Consider the following 20,192-nt stretch of genomic DNA (forward strand, 5'->3'; position numbering starts at 1 on the left):
AGATGATGATCATGTTGGGTAAGTACTCTGTGTATCAATAAATTATTTTATTTTATTTATTAACACTGGCTAAGATCGTTTATTTCAGCGCGCGTGCAAGACAGGGTCGCCAAGTTCTTACAACAAAACCCGCCAACTACTAGCCCTAAACAATAGCTTCTCGGGGGGTTCTCCGGGGGAAAAATGGTGTTTGGGGGGGTAAAATGTGTTATTTTGACAAGATTGCCTGCTAAAATTTGCACTCATGGGTCTATATATCACATAATAATCGCTTCAACCCTTGGACATATAAAACAACCACGGAAAAAAACACGGACTTGGCAACACAGTGCAGTTGAGCTCTGTTGACATTTGACAATGCATCTCTTCGTTGCTCTGATTGGTTGTAGGTCTATCCAATTGATGTCTTTCCTGGTTCGGTTGAAACACGCCCCATAATCACAGCCCAATGGAGCAGTTTCAGACTCATATTCTGACTAGAATTGAGTATGACCACGTCAGGCTAGATATTATTGGCTGGGGGACAGAAATCAGGACACAATACAGGCCAGACTTGGACAGTTCTGACATAAAAACAACTTTGAATTATCCTGACAAACCAGACCCACATCAAGATGTTTGGTCTGGAAACTCATTGACAGGGCTCAATCTGAGCGGCGGGATAAACGGTTGTCTTTCAAACTCCCTCAGCACGCATTTGGATAGAGCTACACCAACCAGAGCAACGAAGGTGAAGCGGAGCTACGTGATAGATTAAACTTTTGCCGTATCCGGTCGGCAAAACTCCGAAAACATCTTCCCTTTTTAAGAAAGACTTCAGTGCCGTTCTTTGTTCTTTTCTCAGAGAAAAGCTTAACTCCAAGTCTTCCAGAGTCGCGGTCAAAGCTGATTCGAAAGACCGCTGTTTGCCAGCTTCTGTGTTTAAGTAGCACGCAAGCGCAACTCTGCCATCATTATGTTAAGCCCCGTCCACTGACTACATGATGTGATTGTCTTGACCAGAGTTTGGTTTTTACAGTTTAGAAGTGTATTGAGAGTTGCTTGACGATACTGGCGGCAGAATAGATTTGCAGCCGCTAGGGTGCGTCTATATTTCTTGGCTAACTTTGAATAGATAGACTACTGAATTCATATATGTTGCATTTTATTTACTTGTCAGTATGCTTTACACAAAATGACACCAACGTCAGTGTATGTGGCTGTCCTGAAAGTATGAGTGAATCATTTTTAGACAATGTAACTCCAAGTTTAAATCAAATTAGCTTTAACACAAGCCACCATTTCTGTAAATGTGTTGCTGGAATCGGCCTGTGCTGTAATAGTGCAATGCCACTGGCTTGAAAAGAATGTGACTGATTCTTTCCTATAAACAAACCAGAAACATCCCGCCAGTGAAGGACATCTGAGGTGCCAGTCCAAGGTCATATTTTCCAGTCCGGCTTTGGACAGAAGACAGTAACTTCGCACAGTAACTTCTTTCTTTTGTGTCTGTTCACAACAAGTGTGCTTGCTCTTCAGAAGGATGTCTGCTGCAGCTGTTAGATTCCTAAGCACGATATTTCTGACAACTTCTGCCAGTGTTATTATTGTACCACTAAATTGATTTGGATGGTTCTTATTAAAATAAAATATAATAATTCTGACATAGCCTACTGATTTAAATGTTATAAACTGTGTCCAAGTAAATTCTAATGTTTCGTGCTAGAACGTAGCAAAATCAACAAATCCGGTTTTCGTGGTATTTAGACCTTTAGATTATACATTTAAATCTTACATTTATTGAAACAAGATTAACGAAACAGCAAGGTTCATGAAATGCAAATGTCATTCGCATGATCTGAAATGTATAAATGTTCATTTTGAGAATGATGATCAACATTTTCTGGTCTTGGAAAAATAATTAGCCTAAATTAGAATTGTTTAAAGAGCTTAGGGACCCGTATTGTGTCCGATTGTGGAAAGTGCCTTAAAGTGTAATAAATGCTTAAATAAATCCTTTTTTGTTTTGTTTTTTAATCTCATATTCAATGCACTTCCATAAAGAAGTTGATCTGGTCGGCTGAATGCGGCGAAATGCTGCCATCTAGTGGATGTTTTCGTATTTTTCCAGTGACATTAAAGTATCCGACCTAAAGCGACGTATTTCTTTTTAAATCGAATAAAAAGATCGGCAATTTGACTTGAAAGCAAGCTATTATACTGCTGAAAAGAAAACAAACAAAAATCATTTAATACATTTGAATGTAATTCTACATCCATACAGGCCATACATATACCTGCATATTTTTGTGATAAAAAGTGTGTGTGTGTGTATTTATATAAAGCAGGAAAATGGGCTCTTGTGGGTTTTTTTTCCGGTCTGCCGTGGTCTGTATCTATTAAAAGTGGAAGGGTCATGGGTGGCCAAGGCTCATTGATGCACATGGGGAGCCTTCAGCGAAGGCTGGCCCATGTGGTCCGATCAAACAGACGAGCTACTGCTCAAATTGCTCAAGAAGTTAATACTGGTTCTGATAGAAGGGTGTCAGAAAACACAGTACATTGCAGCTTGTTGCGTATGGAGCTGTATAGCCACAGACCAGTCAGGGTGCCCATGGAGCAATGGTAGAAGGTGGCGTAGTCTGATGAATCACATTTTCTTTTACATCACGTGGATGTAAGAGTGCATTACTCAGGGAACACATGGCACCAGGATGCACTATGGGAAGAAGGCAAGCAGGCGGAGGCAGTGTAATGCTTTGGGTCATGCCATCCATGTGGATGTTATTTTGACATGTTACCTAAGCATTGCTGCAGACATGTACACCCTTTAATGGAAACAGTATTCCATGGTGGTTGTGGCCTTTAATCAGGATAATACTGCCACAAAGCAAAAATGGTTTGAGGAGCACAACAATGAGTTTGGTGTTGACTTCCCCAGATCTCAATCCAATTGAGCATTTATTTGTGGGATGTGCCGAACAAACAAGTCTGATTCACGGAGGCCCCACCTCGCAACTTACAGGACTTAGAGGCTCTGCTGCTACCATCTTGGTTCCCGATACCACAGCACACCTTTAGGGGTCCATGTCTCGACGGGTCGGGATGTTTTGTCAGCAAAAAGGGAACCGACACAATATTAGGTCATAATGTTATGCCTGATCGGTGTATATACAAACAAACAGAAATGAACTGAGAATTCCAAAGATTTATTTAATTTGGAACATCAAAAAAGGAAATGTTTAAGAGCTTGTCGTTCAATACTATCATTCCAGAAAGGCATATCATTTATAAGCACAAATACTCTGGGTCTTAGTGTACACATCCATTAACATATCGCCAGAGTGAATATCTTTAATTCATTCAAAAACATCAACAAAAAACTGTTTAACGGATCAGAATCAGCCGAGATCCTCAAATTCTTATTGTTTAAATGAGCAATCTACTCTCTTATCAATCGAGGTTTTTTTTTTAGTTTATTTTTTATTTTTATTACATACTTTACATATTGCATTTTTATTTTCAAAGGAATGACAAAGCCAAATGCTCTAGAGCCGTCTCAGAATTTCTGATGACCGCTACGGCGTCCTTTGAAAGTGCAATGACAATCTTGAAGATACTGTGGTGGCAAGATGGTGGTTCTTTATCGCAGATCCATTCCTTTACATGAAGTCATCTGAATCATAGCCATCCTGCAGAGAAATGATCATGTCTAGTCATAACAGAATTTGGCTCAATGCTCAGCAATATAATTAAACTCTAAGGATGTATTACCTCATTTGTGGTCATGTTGTCACTCTTCATGAGTGCTGAATAATTCCTACAGGAAAGTAGAGGTTACATGTACAGTAAGATAAAGTAATGAATGCTTGTACCTTTAAAGGGATAGTTCACTTTTAAATTAAATTTTGATATGTTTTAGCTCACCTCATGGGCATCCGAGATGTAGGAGTATTTGTTTCCCCAGTAGTTTCAATTTTGATCATTTTAGGTCAAACCGTTCTTGTCTGTGCCTCACATGATGCAGGTCAATGGTCACCACCTCAAAGAGCATACACAGAGAAGTCCAAATGAAACAATCCCCCATCGTAAGTACACACTGATGGCCTAAGACACGAAACGAGCGGTTTGTGTGAGAAAACTAACAGTATTTATATCGTTTTTACCTCTTGTACACCACTACGTCCGACTGATCCGAGGGTGCGCGTGCGTGCTTCCTGTTGTGACATTCGCGCGTTCTGGCTTTAGTCTGCGCAAGCGGGGAAAGCGCTGGAAGTGGATCTCTCGTGCGTGTACGTCTCTCATTGTTTACACAAAACAGAGATTATAGGTGAAACGGCTAATAGAAATGGTACTAATTTGCGCTTATCCTGGATGTTTAAACCGACATAAAAGAAAACAATTACGTAAGGTAACACTTTCCAAATTTCTGTGTAAACAATGAGAGACGTACACGCGCAAGAGATCCACTTCCGGCGCTTTCCGCGCTAAAGCCAGAACGCGCGAATATAAGTACTGTTACTGTATAAATACGTAAAAACGATATAAATACTGTTCGTTTTCTTACACAAACCACTCGTTTCGTGTCTTAGGCCATCAGTGTGTACTTACGATGGGGGATTGTTTAATTTGGACTTCTCTGTGTATGCTCTTTGAGGTGGTGACCATAGACCTGCATCATGTGAGGCACAGACAAGAACGGTTTGACCTAAAATGATCAAAATTGAAACTACTGGGGAAACAAATACTCCTACATCTCGGATTGCCCATGAGGTAAGCTAAAACATCAAAATTTAATTTCAAAGTGAACTATCCCTTTAAATAACAGGTCTTAAAATAACCGATTCTGATATAAAAAGGTTATTTTCTTACATTTATCATTTTTCTTTATGTATATAGAGTGGAGTCCAAAAGTATGAGACCACACTGCAAATATTGCACAAACTTATGCAGCTCAAATGCTGTTGTGACTGAAGCAAAAAAAAAAAGTGATTTAACAAATATAAATTCTAAAAAGAGATGAGAATGGACTTAAATCGTTTTGCTGTTAATATAATTTATAATGAAATTAAAAAATAAAAGTATTTTTCAAGTGGTCTCAAACCTTTGGATCCCAATTTATTTAAAAAAATTATAGTTGTTTGTGTTGAGATTATAATATGTATCTCGACATCTTAATAATAAGCACCTTAAATCTTCCATCTCTTTTTTCTTCTTCATTTCCTCCTTCTCTTTCTTCTTCTGCTCTTGGATTTGAGCCTTCTTCTCATTTCTTTCCTCTCTGTCCCGAGACTCTTTCTCAGCGGCCAGATCAGGATAGAGCTCCTCTTTCGTTTTCTCTAGTCTGTTGACAATTTCGTTGATTTTCTTTTCTACCGCCACAATTTTCACCTGTTGAAGTGCACTTGAATATTTACACAGAATTTGGAATCATATACAAAATTTCAAAGTGCAATAGAGGGTATGCTCGTAATGTCACCGTCCAGGCAGAGAAACGTGGGTTTGCAGGTATCATTTTGTGCCAATATATTGAATTTTGAGGTAAAATCATACCATATATATATTGAACTGTTATATATTGTATTAACAACTTGGCAATGAAATATTTAGAAGCTTATATTCTACATTAATTGGATGTTTTTAATCAAACACTGACAAAAACTATTTAAGTTTTAGGGATGGACAATATATATAGCATTGATATAAGTGATAATCTGCATTCAGACCTTCCTATAATGTATTTATATGAAGCGTTCACAGGCAAACTTTCTTTATGTATTTCTCAGGTGTTGAAATCAGGCACATATAAATGTCAGGAAACTCGACTCCTGGCTGCACATCAATCAGTGGTTCACTGGATCTTTGGTATATTGTAAGGAGTACTTTCGAGTCCAACCTTTAGTTTAAATAGATAATCGATTGTTTTACTCAAAACAAATGGGGGTGTTTTCTGGCGGGAAAGTAACATCAATGCATAGTTGCATACCCTCTATAGTAATACATGAACATTTCAAAATCACATAAACTGTTCTGACGGGCAGTATTTTTGTGTGTGTCTTTTTTGCATATCGGACAGAATTCTAGATTACTCTCTTGCAGTTTTGGCTGCAGTGTGCATCATAGTGCTTATTATAATGCATCAAGCATGATTATCTCTCATCATACCTCTTTCTGCCGATGGAAGCCTATCTGACCGACATCCATGTCTGCTGTTTTTTTCAGATTGCCCCATGGTGTGTAGACAACGTTAATATTGTTCATTTTGCATCCTGTAAATAAATAAAAAAAACAGTTGTGATCACACCTTTAGTGACACTTAATCAACTTTTGACGTTCTTCATAAAGAAGGAGTACCTTGAATACTGTTGTTTTTGACCAGCTGGACACAGTCAATTAGGACTTCTTTTGGTATGTCTTCTATCGTTACACCCTTTAATTAAGTTACAGTTGTCAGTGTAGAAATATAATAAACAGCTGTATGCTAAAATGTGTTTCACTTCTCAAAATACCTTGGGCATTCTTAGATATACATGAGCAGATGAGAGCTTGTCCACATGGAACCTGGAATCACAAAAACATTTATTGCACATCAAAACTGGGAAGGAAAAAAACGTCAATTTTGGTGGCGAGCTCCAAATAAATTCTCACCAGATATCTTCAGGCCATCCATATTTTATAAGATCTTCATCTGTTGAAAAACAGAAACCACTATTAATGGTCCTACAAGCACAGAATGCTGAAAAGTGTAATTTATGATAAAACAAGCCCCTACTTTCATATTTATCTTTGCCCATGTAGATGGTATAGGGCGGTGAGACAACTGTAAAAGATAAGCATAACGTTACATTGCAACTTTTAAAAAGCAGTTTATTCTTGCCATTTAGCTAAAGACATACTGAACCCCCAACAATATCATCTCGCCATGTCAAGCTAGGTATATTACAGTTTTGATAATCTTTTTGTTGTATTCACATTAAGCATTATACTTATTTAGTATTCATACTGTCTTTGTTGACAACATAAACATGGTCTTGCCTGGGCACACAGTCACTACTCACCGTCGCTTTTAAAGTAAAACACCATCTTTCCGCAGACACAACCTTTTAAAGGTCTTACTATATGTATTTAACAAAACACAGAGTAGATGAAAGGTAAATCACAGACGCATGTCATGTGTGCCATCCATTCCGACCACAACAGGAACCAAGCATCGCTGCAATGAAGTAGCGATTCGTGAAAGAATTGTTCATTTGAATCGGATCTTTTCAATGAATTGGTTCAACCGGTCTGAACGATTCATAATCCAAGGTCCTCACATCAGCAGTTTAACACTACCAAATACTTTCGTAAAGGTCTTGCTACTTCTCAAATTCAGATTTTTCCAACACACACCCACACACACAGAGAGAGAGAGAGAGAGAGAGAGAGAGAGAGAGAGAGAGAGAGAGAGAGAGAGAGAGAGAGAGAGAGAGAGAGAGAGAGAGAGAGAGAGATGAATACGAGTTAATTTTAATAAAAAATGTTTTTTTTAAAGTCTTGCAGACAGATGTACATTTATTGTGTTTAACAAAAATGATTTTAAATGTATTTTTAGATGACAAAGTGGAGAAAGTGACATTACCTCACAAATACCTGATAAGTTATCAGACTATCATACTACACAGTGAGACCTTTAGAAGGTTGTGTCTTTGCGGAAAGTATAGTACTATCATACCATACTTACTAGTACTACTCATACCTAACTACTTTAGATTTATTTTGGAAGTGCTCTCACACAGTGACTTTTTGGTGTGATATATGTGGATTTATTAAATGTTATGTTAATCCTAATTTTGAATTTACATATAGAAATTTAACTTTTTAATGAATGTGAAAAGAAAAAGTATATTTATTTTATAAATCTTATTTTTCTGTTAGCCAATGTCATTTTCACAAATGTAATTGTTCTAATTGCAAACCTCTTTTTTATAAGATTGAAACTAATCTAGTTCTCTAAAAACTTAAAAGCTACGAGAACAGTGCTGTTTTTAAAGGAACTTAATCTGGACTGAAAGACAGAATGACTGTATAATTGTATTGTTTTTGGCATTACAATGATGACAATTGTTGTTATTATTCTTTGGTGCATAAAAAAACTGGAGAACTTGAACCGGACAGGATTTTTAAACCGGTCTGTTCAAAGAATCGATTCGCAGAGATGAATCTGAGTTGCCATTACTAAGCGGATGTTGTCATTGAACACTCGCTGTTTCCGCTTCCGTGTGCGCCACAATTGACTTTGGCGCGGTCTTCAAAACAGATCGCGGGTGAAGGGGAGAGATTTGCCGCGATTATTTACTTCCAGTGTTTCCACACAAATAAAAAACAGAATCGGATTTCTCTTACCTGGTAAGTCATCTACTACAGATATTGTTGTCTTGTTAGTATTTAATTGAAATGTGTGTTGATGATCGTATCCTGCGTGTATTTTTTTAGAGATTTGTCTTGTTGTAAGTTAACTTATTGGCGCCTAGAAAAGAAATGCGGTAAAAAAGCGAGATGTATTGACGTTTAATGTACTGTATGTTTTATAATCTGGGCCAAACTACATATACCTTTATCATAGCAATACGTTTTTTTTTATACACACGTTTTATTAAAGCTCTCAATTTAAGGATACAATATTCTCACTGTCTATACTGACGGAATTGAGTGTTTTGTCAAATAACGTTACTAGATTTGCTCATGTTTCTACTTTTTCTTCACAGTAAGTTAAAAAGGCAGAAAAACAAAAATTACAGAGATATAAGAATGTTCTAGAAAGGCAAACAATGGCGTCCTATAGAATAGTTATATATCACGTCATGCTCTGATTCCCTGTCTTCTCATTTCAGGTGATTTGAAGATGTTATCCCGAAAAAGAAAATATGGATCTCCTGATGCTGAAAGGTATGAGATGTAATTTTGTAAGATATTAGATCGTGACATGTTCTTTTGTGTTATGATGCAAATTGCAAACCATTTTTGTTTAAACCCACCACAGTAACCCAGCTAAGAAACAAATAATAACCCCAAGAAATTCTCCAAGAAGGTCAACTCGAAAAGAGAACATTCCCATCTCGCTGGCATCACCCCCCAAAATTCTCAGTACACCCAAGAAGATGCAGAGGTCCTCTTCACTAGAATTTCCTCCAAAACGAATCTCGCCACGCAAAACAATATTGGGAGCAAAATACTTCTACAGCAAGCAGAAGCCTCTGTATCTCACACCTATTGAGAGGAAACTGTTGAAGGAAGTCAAGTCACCACCGTTAGCCCTTAGCAATGATCCATCACACACCTCGTCATCTGCTGGAGATCCTGTTAAAAAAACAGTGAGTAGGGTTCAAAAGAAAAGGAGTGTCACTGGTCCGCAGTCTAACCTGAAAGGTTACTTTAATGCTAAACCCAAAGTGAAAAGTGCCTCTGACACTCCAATGGATCACTCACAGGAAGTCCCAGTGCTCCCCATTTCATTTAGCTCTATGAAATCCAAAGGTAAACCCAAGCTTGTTGTGGGGGCAGCTTTCTTCAGCACTGGCAAAAAGCCCACTTCACTGTACAAAAAGTCTGCACAGAACACAAAGCCTAAACAGCCGTCAACCTATGAGAAACCCAACTCTCAGAAACCCATGAAGGAGAAGAAAGTGACACCAACTCCAGGAGAGCGGTCCCCAGTCCGCCGTGCTGTCTTCTTAAAAAAACACCCAACGCCAGTGGACAACGCCAGTGATGAAGTTGCTGAGAGCAGCAAGTCAACGCAAGTGATGTTGAGTCCCAAGAGTATGTCCCCTCAGGTCCTGGCCGATTTGCATGGTGTTACCAAAGATTTGAAGGTGATTTTGAGGAGATCCGTTAGCCCCAACAAGTCCATTGAAGCTGGGAGCCAGGTTAGACTATTCAATTATCTGCTGATAACTACAAATGTAAAGCTGTCATCATGTTTCTCAAACTGAAAATGCTTTCCAGGACTCGCCTGCAAAAACTGATTCGGTGTTTGATGTGAGTGACATTCCAACAGATCACAACGGCTCTCTTGATGAGGGTAAATTATTACATTGTCTATCTATCTGTATGTACACTACCAGTGAAAAGATGGTTACCGTTTTAGAACGGTAAGTCTCTTCTGCTCACCAAGGCTGCATTTATGTTATTATAAATACAAAAAAATATAAAATAACTTCTCTATTTGAATATATTTTAATGTCATTTGATCCTGTGATGCAAAGCCGTCTTTTCAGCATTATTACTCCAGTCTTCAGTGTCACATGATCTTTAAGAAATCATTCTAATATGATGATTTACTACTCATGAAACATTTATTATTATTACTATCAATGTTGAAACTGTGGTGTATAATGTTTTTTAGGATTCTAAATTTATTTAAGCTTTTGCAGCATTATGTCCACAAATAATGGTTCAATAATAATAATAATCAAATGTTAAAAATGAACGCATCCCTGCTAAATAAATGTATTAACAGGTTAGTTCACCCAAAAATGAAATTTGTCATTAATGACTCACCCTAATGTCGTTCCACACCCGTAAGACCTCCGTTCATCATAAGAACACAGTTTAAGATATTTTAGATTTAGTCCTGAGAGCGTATGCAAGTGTATGCACACTATACTGTCCATGTCCAGAAAGGGAATAAAAACATCATCAAAGTAGTCCATATGTGACATCAGTTGGTTAGTTAGAATCTCTTATCTCCATCAAAAATAAATTTTGTTCCAAATATAACAAAAACTACGACTTTATTCAGCATCGTCTTCTCCTCCCTGTTTGTTTTCAATCCTCAAATAAAGATTCAAATGGTTATGACACACACACACCCAAAACATTTAAATGGGAGTACAATTTTACAAAAGCTTTATATTTCAGATAAATACTGTTGTACTGATCTTTCTATTCAAAGAATCCTAAAAAATTACACAACTGTTTTCAACATTGATAATAATCATAAATGTTTCTTAAGCAGTAAATCATCATATTAAAATGATTTCTGAAGAATCATGTGACACTGAAGACTGGAGTAATGCTCAAAATAAATCTTGTGTATATATATGTGTGTGACTGTGTATTTGTTATATCCACAACAATCATTTGTAAACTCAGTTATATTTAATATTTTTAAAATATGATTTATTATTACTCCCTATTCAGAAGATTCGTCTGTATATCCCATCTTTGGCTCTAAAAGGTAAGACAATCATATACACAATTGTTTCCTAATGCAGTTGCAAGGTATTGAATATTGATTTACATGTAAATTTGAAATAGTTTCAAAAGTGTAGTTGCATAAAGCTACTGTGATGTAATAACATATGACCTTGTTTTCATTCTTTCATATTTAATGTCATGACCATGTAAAACCGGTAAACTTTACGTTGAATGCGTTTAGTTTGAAATGGAAAATGATATCTGTTATTGTTTCTTGGTCTTAGACCTCAGAAAAAAGGGATTTTGTCACCACCCCTGAACACCAGCACTCCTTCTGCACTGACTGCCACTCCTGCTCTGAAGGCCAAAGAGAGGAGTGCTCTGAGAAGAGAGATGAAAAAGCAAACGGATAACCAGCTCATCATTGTGAGTAGAAGGTGCAGTTGTTGGAGGGAAATAAATGGGTGGTTATTCACATCTTGTTAATGTTTAATGTGTCTGCTCCTTAGGATGCTGGCCAAAAGCAGTTCGGCGCCATCACATGCGGGTCCTGCGGGATGCTGTACAGTACAGATAGTCCTGAGGACAACTTCCAGCACACGCAGTTCCATCAGCGCTTCTTGGACACCATTAAGTTTGTGGTGAGCCATTGTGATGTTGTCATCAATGCAGTTCTACTACAAAAATGTTGCACTTTCACATCAATTTGTATGTTTATAGGGCTGGAAAAAGGAGAGGGTTGTGGCCGAGTTCTGGGATGGAAAGATTATTCTCGTTCTTCCCGAGGACCCAAAGTATGCAACAAAAAAGGTATGCTGGCAGTGGTTGTTATTAGCCTGATGTTGTCTTACTTAGTTCTAGTCAGAATATGAAAGAGGTTAGCGGGTTTTGTTGTAAAAACTTGGCAACCCTGTCTGCACACATGTTGAAAAAAATAAAATAAAAATTAAGGATACACACAGAGTACTTGCCAACATGTTCATCATTTCTGAGAAAAATAGTGAAGGTGAATGCATACGAACAAGTTTTTCGTTTCGGATTAGAACCAATTCAACCCAAGCGCCTTTGATGACGTGGATGATTACGTTACTGTTTATCATCTGTCTGTCATCGTCTAGCCTGCCCTGACAATTTGATTGGTCCGAACAGTCTCTGTTCGGGCATAACTCCTCTATGGATCAAGTCCAGAGGGAACCGCCCAAGCTCAAATGTTGTAGCTGAGTTCGGCTGGCATCCAGGCTAGGTTGTTATAGCTCAAATGCTTCTTCTGCCCTCTAGGGGTGTAACGGTTCTCTGTAAAAAAAAATCTCAAATATGATGATGCATCTATAAAATGTTTTTTGTTTTGTTTTTTTTTAATAACAGATAAACAGAATTAGGCTAATTTATGTTCCTGTCAATGGATATACATCCTGGCTTCCCAACTGGGGTGGGTGTTAAAGCCTCAAAATGATATCACAATATTTCAAGAACATTTGCGATAACGATAGTTAGGACGATATTGACAAAAATATATGGAACAAAGTTTTATTGGTTATTGCAGCTGGTAGGCAGTAGCATTTATTATTGCAAACAAAGTGAAGGGCGTCCATCCTTTTCCAATGAGCTACTGTCATTGATGAGAGAATATTTAATTCAAAGTGTAAATCTATTGTCATATCACACACAGCGTAAGTCAAATGAAAGCAAAGTAGCTTTGGTACAATTTATTTGTGTTTTCACTGGAAATCTTAAGTGAAACTATAACATTATAGTTCAACTATTACTAAAGTAATGTATGCCATGGTCTGTCTGAATATTCGATTCTGATTGGCTGGAAGATGTGCAATAAAATCATTTAATGCACCGGTAGTTCCAAGTCAGATGAATCATCGTTCTTTATTAATGCGCTGTTTTCATTATGAAACATGCGCGCACACACACACACACAGGTATGTCACTCGCAGAAACTTATCAACGCCACCCCACAACTTTTAGCAATAAAATAGCTTCGCCACTGGATCACTACATTATATTTCTCAGCAATAATGGGGTTACATCTTGTCTCGCTATCACTAGACCAAGCTCAATTTAAAACTGAACATTGGTCTGGGGAATCTGCTCTGTATTTTCTACTGCACGAGGCGTGATAAACGAGCATTATTTGAATGACTGTACGCAATTGAACAATCCTTTAACCAATCAGACCAAAATAGGCGTGATCAACAGGCAACGACCCATCATTTCTCTATCTGCCATTGTGTTAAACCCATCAATAGTGAGCCAGGTGGATAAGCTAGTCTGTGATTGGTTCCTGTAAAAGTGTAACAGAAGCAGTAGAAATGAATGCACAGGTTTCCAGACCTGAGTTGCCGGGCGAAATTAAATCACTGGCAGATCAGGCTGGGTTTAGGGGTTACATCGCTATTTTAAAGTAATAAATGCACATATTCATTGTTAAGAAAGACACAATCACGCATTACACGCACACACACACACACACACACACACTCTCTCTCGATAATTCAAATAAATAATTTAAATTATTCAAATAAACGTAATCTTACGCACTACTTTATCTCTGTGTCTGATTCAAAGGAGGAAGAATGCAAGATCTAACCGTAACTGACAAAAATGTGACCCTCGGTTGAATATTGCTCTGCAAACATCAATAACAGCTTTAAGTTGTCAATGTTATGTCAGTTGTCAAGAGGGCTGACCTCTTGTAATCATGTAGCCCACTTTTTAGGTACTAAATCGTCATCGGAGGCTGACACGCTGCTCTTCGTGGTGTTGTTGTGAGCGCTAGGGAAAGGAAATGCGCCATACGTCATCGCAATGCTATATAATTGATATCGCGATATGACACTTTTTATCATGTAAAAATGTATACCAGTATTACCATTAACTGTATGGTATGGCACACCTCCATTCCCAATACATTACAACAGTGATGATCAAAAAGTTTAGACAAAACTGTCACTGAGAGGTGTGTGTGTGCACATCCGCGTGTACACTCATCTGAAGTCGAAAGCAAGCAAATATTGAGTTTTCTTTGTGTTTGAACAGATAATTTCACACAAAAAATGTCAACATGCCAGTCTTGGCAAGTACATAGCACGTGTCGAATCTGCACCGTGAATAATTTGAACCGTTGCTGCCCAGCTAAATCATCAGTATTTTCTAACCTGTGCTGCTTTGTTCCAGGCAGAGGACGTGAGACGGATTGCAGACAGTGAACTGGGCTTTCAGCAGATCACACTCAGTAGCCCAAGCTCGGCTAAAACCTACCTGTTCATTAACAGTGACAGGATGGTTGTGGGATGTCTGGTGGCTGAGAATATTAGACAGGTGAGTCTGTCTAACTAAAGGCTTAAGCTCAGAAGGCCAGTGATGAAAGTAAAACTGATCTTACAGAACCCAATGTTTTCTAGGCCTTTCGGGTGCTGGAGCAGCCAGAGAAACCCCAAGACATAAACAAGGAGGATTTCATGGAGCGCCACAGGGCCTGGTGCTGCTCTACCGTTCCCGAAAAAGCCATCTGTGGTGTCAGTCGCATCTGGGTCTTCAGTCTGATGAGGAGGAAGAGCATCGCCACTCGCCTTCTGGACACTGTCAGGTACCAAACTTTTAATAAGATGAAAGAAGAAGTAGGAGTTTGCATAAATTACTTTGTGTATATAAAACTATTGTTTCTTACTCATTCAGGAATACTTTCATGTACGGGAGCCATCTGACCAAAGAAGAAATCGCCTTTTCTGACCCTACACCTGAGGGGAAGCTGTTTGCTACAAAATACTGCGAGACGCCAACGTTTCTGGTGTACAACTTCATCAGTTAAAGGAAGAACAACTACACTAGGTTTTAGTTTGACTGCATTTGTTAATGCTTTTTTATGTTTTTTTCAAAGTTTTTAACAGAAAAAAAATTGTTAGATGTTCAAATTGTATTCAGTGTGATATGATAAGCATCTCATGTAGAGACTGTTTAGTCTTTAATGTTACGTTTATTCATATTTACTTCAGCACAAATACTGGTTGTTTATTGTAAGCCAGCAGGTCCTAAAGGTTCCTGTTTGGAAAATTAGGGTTTGTAATTCCTTTAAGTTTGTTGTAAAGTTGATCAAAAATTGTTAAGATGCTCCTTGCTTTGTACATATTTTAAAATAAATGGTCTTGTTCGTATATTTTGTATTGTATTTGAATTAATCTGAGTTACACAGGTTCGTTGACTGGTCACTACTTAAAATGTACCTTCTGAAAAATATTCATATGTTCATTATAGTAATGAGTCATGAGATCTTATACACAAATACCATAGTTCAAACAGACACTTTATTTCAAATTGCACCGTAGCAAATACAGTATCTAAAACATGCCTCAATGTCATTAGAGTACATAAGAACATATGTAACAACTAATCCTCAACAGAAAAATATATACAATGTGACAGACAGCTCACAAAGTAAAAATTACAGACAGAAATCAGACCGACCCAACCTGTAAACATACCAATATATTTTACATTGACAGGAATGGATTAGTAAATTTAATCAATTACAATGACCTCACTGTGTTTGTCAGAAAGCTGGTTGTTGCATTCCAGCACCTGAACAATATGAGCTGCAGAGGGTCTTTTATGAGGGTCTTCCTCTGTACAGAGACAGAAGAGCTCCACCATCCTCTGGTAAGACCCTCCCAGAGTGGCTTCATCCAAAGCCGGTCGAGTTCCCAGCCTCTCATAATATGCATCTTCATCAAAGTCATTAAAGGAGTCATCTAAGGAAAAGACAACAGATAAGAGGCACTTTGAAAAAAAGTATAAAAACTTTCAAATCTATTCGCTAAGATATTACAAATAGCACCTGGATTTGATTACAGTAACTTTACCATCATCATCATCAGCCTCATCATCTCCCTCAGTATCCAGCATCTCCAGATGAGGAACAGAAAGTGTCATCATCTCCCACAGTGTGAGCCCATACGCAAAGATATCAGCTTTGTCTGTGATAATCCCATCCTCCAAAGCTTCCTTAGGCTTCCACGGCTCCGTCCCAATGTAGTGGGCTTTTGGATCGCTCACTGAGGAAAGAGGTTTGAAATAATACTTTAATAGAGTGGATCTCAAAACAAGGTAAAACAAAACATGTTTTTAATGAACAAATGAAGGAAAAATAATCCTGTTGAAATGCTAAATCTTTTCGTACCCTGCATGTTTTCATCCAGTGGCAGTGACACACCAACATCACAGATTTTGATGCTTTCAAAGTCGCCCTTGATCACAACATTGCATGATTTCATGTCTCCATGCAAAAGCTTCTTCTCATTATGCAGGTACTGAAGGGAAAAAAATGACAATAAAACAGTAGAAGGAGCTTGACATTTCAGAATTACATTTGATTATGGAAAAAGCAGTAAAAGCCTATTCACACCAAGGACGATAACTATACGGTATAGCGATGTAGTTGCAATCGAAATTATTCAGCATCCATTGCAAATCAGGTTCACTGGAAAAATGTACAGACTTACATACTGTCTTACATACACACGTGACACTCAACAAACCAAGCCAGTTCAGATATTTCATGTGTTCTAGCTCAAACACACGTGATGCAACTAACAGAGTGTTCGATTAGTTACATCAGGTGGGCTTGAGACAACCCCTGTTCAGCAGATGTGTGCTGTTGTGAGGGATTCTGCTCAGAGGTTTGAATCATTTTGAGACTGCAGAAGTCATTAAAAGCTGCATTTTCAGTCGAATTTGGGGAAACCACTTGAAATATTTGTTGTGTTTAAATTACTTTGTTTGATTTGTTCGTTGCAAACAGTTTAAAAGTCTGTTCATTTTGCCAATAACCCTGATTTGCAATGGAGGTTGAATAATTTTGATAACAACTGTATAAAAATCTTTCTAAATTGTAAAAAAAAAAAAAAAAAAAAAAAGCAGAGCCTACACCACAACAAAAATGCAAAGAGGAACATTATCATTGTAAATTCCAGATGGTGAAACGTTAAGTCCAGCTCACACAAAGAATGATAATATTAGCTCCTACACGTACACACAATATAGCTGTGTATGAGTACAAGTGCTTATAAGTGTATAAGTAAGTGCTTAAGTTATATCATCTGCTGCTGTAATTGTGACGTTTACAACTCGCAATTCAGACTTTATTTTTCAGAATAAAGAAGAAAACATTTCTCGCAATGTTTACTTTATTCGCAGAGTCAGAATTGCTAGAATAAAAATTCTGAGAAATAAAGTGAAATTGTGTGAAAATATGAGCTGACTCCCCCCCACCCAAGTTGCACCCAATTGCAACTTATTTTTCAGAATTTCACATTTATTTCTTGCAATTCTGCCTTTATAACTCACGAATGTGAGTTTATAGTTCGCAATGCTGAGAAAAAAAGTCAGAATTGTCAGATAAAGTCGCAATTACCTGTATTTTTCATTCCGTGTTGGAAACAAGCTTCCATATAGCCTGACAAGCCAGACCCACATCAAGATGTTTGGTCTGGAAACTCACCATTGACAGGGCTCAATCTGAGGGGCGGGATAAATGGTTGTCTTTCAAACTCCCTCTGCACGCGATAGGATAGCGCTACACCAACCAGAGCAACGACGGTGAAACAGAGCTTGTTGATAGATTAAACATTCGCCGAATCCGGTCGGCTAAACTCCGAACACATCTTCCCTTTTTAAGAATGACTTCAGTGCCGTTCTTTGTTCTTTTCTCAGAGAAAAGCGTAACTCCAAGTCTTCCAGAGTCGCGGTCAAAGCTGATTCGAAAGACCGCCGTTCGCTAGTTTCTGTGTTTACTAGAAGCACGCAAACGCAACTCGGCCGTTATCATTATGGCCCCGCCCACCGACTCTATACACAATGTGATTGGACCAGCAAGAGTTAGGCGAATACAGCTCAGAAGGGTATTGAGAGTTGCTAGACGACACTCGCGGGCAGATTCGATTTGCTGCCGCTAGGGTGCGTCTAGATTTCTAGGCTAGCTTCCATACTCATCTGCTGGAAAACAATCATTGCGAAAGTGATTCCAGCGAGATCGTTCCTCTGTGCCGTTATTTCTATAGTTGTGGTATGGGCTCTGCTATTCTTTTACATTTAGAACGATCTTTAACACTATATTTTATAGTAATATAGTAATCGCCCTTGGTGTGAATGGGCCTTAAAGGGTTAGTTCACCCAAAAATGAAAATTCTGTCATTTACTCTCCCTCAAGTTGTTCCAAACCTGCATGAATTTCTTTCTTCTGCTGAACACAAAGGAAGATATTTGGAAGAATGTTTGTATACAATCAGATTTTGAGCCCCATTAACTACCATAGTAGGGGGAAAAATACTATAGTCAATGGGGCTCAAAATCTGCTTGTATACAAACATTCTTCCAAATAGCTTTGTCTATTATGTCTCTATATAGATTAGTGGCTTTAACAGTAAATTACTGATTTCACAACCATACCTGTAGACCACGTGCAACGTGAAGAGCCACTTTTTCAATAGTGGCCACTGGGAACGCCTGTAGGCCCTCATCTCTCCTTTTCTCAATGAGATCATTCAGAGACTGCTCACCACCGTACTCCATCGCTAAACACTTAGAGCCGTCCTTTGCTGTGGTAAAAGCTCTGAAGCCTTAAAAAAAACAAGGGGAAAGGATATTTGGCGTATAATCTTCATATTTACCTTTACATGTAATATTTTAAAATACTTGCCAACAATATTGGGGTGGTGCAGGTCTTTTAAGATCTTTGCCTCCTCGGTCAGACGCTTCTGATAAACATTCATTTGACTTATTGCACACTTGCTGTTGATCTTCTTAATGGCCCATGGTGAATGAGTCTGCTTGCCCATCCTGATGTTGTAAATATTGGCATAGATTTAATAGTGTCCATTACGCTAACACAGGTATCACAAACAGTCAACAAAATTGTTTTATGTTTGTATGTAAGATTGTACCTGTTCATGAGATAGACATTGACTCCAGTCCCGCAGCCGAGCTTCTTCATGAAAGGAGAGGCAGGAATGGTGACTGGGGTTCCGCATGCACTGACTGATCACAAACAATACATTTAAGACATTATTAGCGACTTATGGATCCAGCTGGAATGTAAAATGAGAAGTTTTGATGATGAGAAAGTCAATATAACGTGTATGTTAGTTATAGTATCAGACGTTTTAAAGATGACTAACGTTACCTGGACTTTTTACTTTAGCAGGCTTGCAAGGCGTTTTAAAGGCACTGGGTGATTCTTTGTTGGCCTCCATTTGTCTAAAATTAAACAATAAAAGAACATCATATTTTTGTTTACATGACCACAATCCGTACGACATAACGACAAACGTTCCACACGTTTAATCATGCTATACACAGCTAACTAATCAAAACAAAAAATAATACCACAATTCGTAAGGCGTAGCATTACACATACATATAATGTATAAAATGTTAAATTACATTAAATATGAACTTCAGAGATGCCAAAAACCGCGCCCGTATTTCAAATTCACTGGCTACAATGACGTCAAATTACAGTGTCTGTAGAGGGACAAAACTGATTGCGTGCGTTTTCGTTTATTTCTTCAGTTCTTTTCCTTAGAGTGTGGCTCTCAACTAGCTCTCATTTTTATAACATTAACATTTTATAACATATTATATTCAAGTTCACAATTTCATAGCCTGTTTAGATCGTGTTTAGATTAGTCTTAGCTGTTTGGGGTATTTTTGTGACGAACATGTGAACTTGGGAGTACAAATCTTACCAGCCTACGTTTCGTAAACTCGCCGTGACTCAAGTACTGAACAGTTAGAGTAGCCTGCATAAGCATATTAGGCCTATGCCTTGGTTTAAGATGTTTGCAATACAATAAAACGGCACTATTTTGCACAGCTGTGCAGTACAGTGCACTATTTTAGACTAATGAAAACTAGTGATGGATCATCATGCTCAGCTTTGGAAAAAAAAAAAACTATACTGGGAAATGTGTCACTCAGAGAACACAATGATATTTGGGAATGCAAATATGTTTGCAAAATTGTTATTT

At 38.0% G+C, this 20,192-nt stretch overlaps 3 protein-coding genes across 5 annotated transcripts; 1 reads left to right on the top strand and 2 right to left on the bottom strand.

Moving 5' to 3' along the window:
- Positions 1-3,172: 3,172 nt before the first annotated feature.
- ccdc25 (coiled-coil domain containing 25) lies at positions 3,173-7,208 on the bottom strand. Its single transcript, XM_067418669.1, has 9 exons — positions 7,038-7,208; positions 6,752-6,799; positions 6,628-6,667; positions 6,489-6,540; positions 6,334-6,409; positions 6,145-6,248; positions 5,168-5,370; positions 3,754-3,799; positions 3,173-3,671 (listed from the first exon to the last, which is right to left on the bottom strand). The coding sequence occupies exons 1-9, from the start codon at positions 7,060-7,062 to the stop codon at positions 3,642-3,644; spliced, it is 624 nt and encodes a 207-aa protein (XP_067274770.1). The 5' UTR covers positions 7,063-7,208; the 3' UTR covers positions 3,173-3,641.
- A 1,007-nt stretch (positions 7,209-8,215) lies between these two features.
- Positions 8,216-15,323, top strand: esco2 (establishment of sister chromatid cohesion N-acetyltransferase 2). 2 transcript variants are annotated; one of them, XM_067418670.1, is made up of 11 exons: positions 8,216-8,367; positions 8,853-8,907; positions 9,002-9,887; positions 9,967-10,042; positions 11,164-11,200; positions 11,445-11,586; positions 11,670-11,801; positions 11,881-11,970; positions 14,347-14,490; positions 14,574-14,758; positions 14,848-15,323. In XM_067418670.1, the coding sequence occupies exons 2-11, from the start codon at positions 8,864-8,866 to the stop codon at positions 14,978-14,980; spliced, it is 1,869 nt and encodes a 622-aa protein (XP_067274771.1). In that variant the 5' UTR covers positions 8,216-8,367; positions 8,853-8,863; the 3' UTR covers positions 14,981-15,323. The 2 variants fall into 2 exon arrangements, with proteins under 2 accessions (XP_067274771.1, XP_067274772.1); XM_067418671.1 differs by having other exon boundaries at positions 11,167-11,200.
- Positions 15,324-15,460: 137 nt separating this feature from the next.
- Positions 15,461-19,930, bottom strand: pbk (PDZ binding kinase). Of its 2 annotated transcripts, none has more exons than XM_067418672.1 (8): positions 19,606-19,930; positions 19,346-19,419; positions 19,107-19,200; positions 18,863-19,002; positions 18,613-18,782; positions 16,346-16,475; positions 16,029-16,220; positions 15,461-15,917 (listed from the first exon to the last, which is right to left on the bottom strand). In XM_067418672.1, the coding sequence occupies exons 2-8, from the start codon at positions 19,413-19,415 to the stop codon at positions 15,688-15,690; spliced, it is 1,026 nt and encodes a 341-aa protein (XP_067274773.1). In that variant the 5' UTR covers positions 19,416-19,419; positions 19,606-19,930; the 3' UTR covers positions 15,461-15,687. The 2 variants fall into 2 exon arrangements, with proteins under 2 accessions (XP_067274773.1, XP_067274774.1); XM_067418673.1 differs by having other exon boundaries at positions 19,580-19,640.
- Positions 19,931-20,192: the final 262 nt, after the last annotated feature.

Source organism: Pseudorasbora parva, chromosome 15 (genome assembly GCF_024679245.1).
Source record: "Pseudorasbora parva isolate DD20220531a chromosome 15, ASM2467924v1, whole genome shotgun sequence".
Classification (NCBI taxonomy): Eukaryota; Metazoa; Chordata; class Actinopteri; order Cypriniformes; family Gobionidae; genus Pseudorasbora; species Pseudorasbora parva.

Bases quoted from the DNA above. Each gene is read 5' to 3' on its own strand.
- ccdc25 (XM_067418669.1), bottom strand. From the start codon at position 7,062: ATGGTGTTTTACTTTAAAAGCGACG. The intron at 6,668-6,751 runs GTAGGGGCTTGT...GTTTTTCAACAG, and splicing joins GGGCAAAGATAAATATGAAA to ATGAAGATCTTATAAAATAT. The intron at 6,541-6,627 runs GTGAGAATTTAT...TTGTGATTCCAG, and splicing joins GGATGGCCTGAAGATATCTG to GTTCCATGTGGACAAGCTCT.
- pbk (XM_067418672.1), bottom strand. From the start codon at position 19,415: ATGGAGGCCAACAAAGAATCACCCAGTGCCTTTAAAACGCCTTGCAAG. The intron at 19,003-19,106 runs GTACAATCTTAC...TTACAACATCAG, and splicing joins AATGTCTATCTCATGAACAG to GATGGGCAAGCAGACTCATT. The intron at 16,221-16,345 runs GTACGAAAAGAT...CTCTTTCCTCAG, and splicing joins ACTGGATGAAAACATGCAGG to TGAGCGATCCAAAAGCCCAC.
- esco2 (XM_067418670.1), top strand. From the start codon at position 8,864: ATGTTATCCCGAAAAAGAAAATATGGATCTCCTGATGCTGAAAG. The intron at 11,587-11,669 runs GTGAGTAGAAGG...TCTGCTCCTTAG, and splicing joins CGGATAACCAGCTCATCATT to GATGCTGGCCAAAAGCAGTT. The intron at 11,971-14,346 runs GTATGCTGGCAG...GCTTTGTTCCAG, and splicing joins CAAAGTATGCAACAAAAAAG to GCAGAGGACGTGAGACGGAT.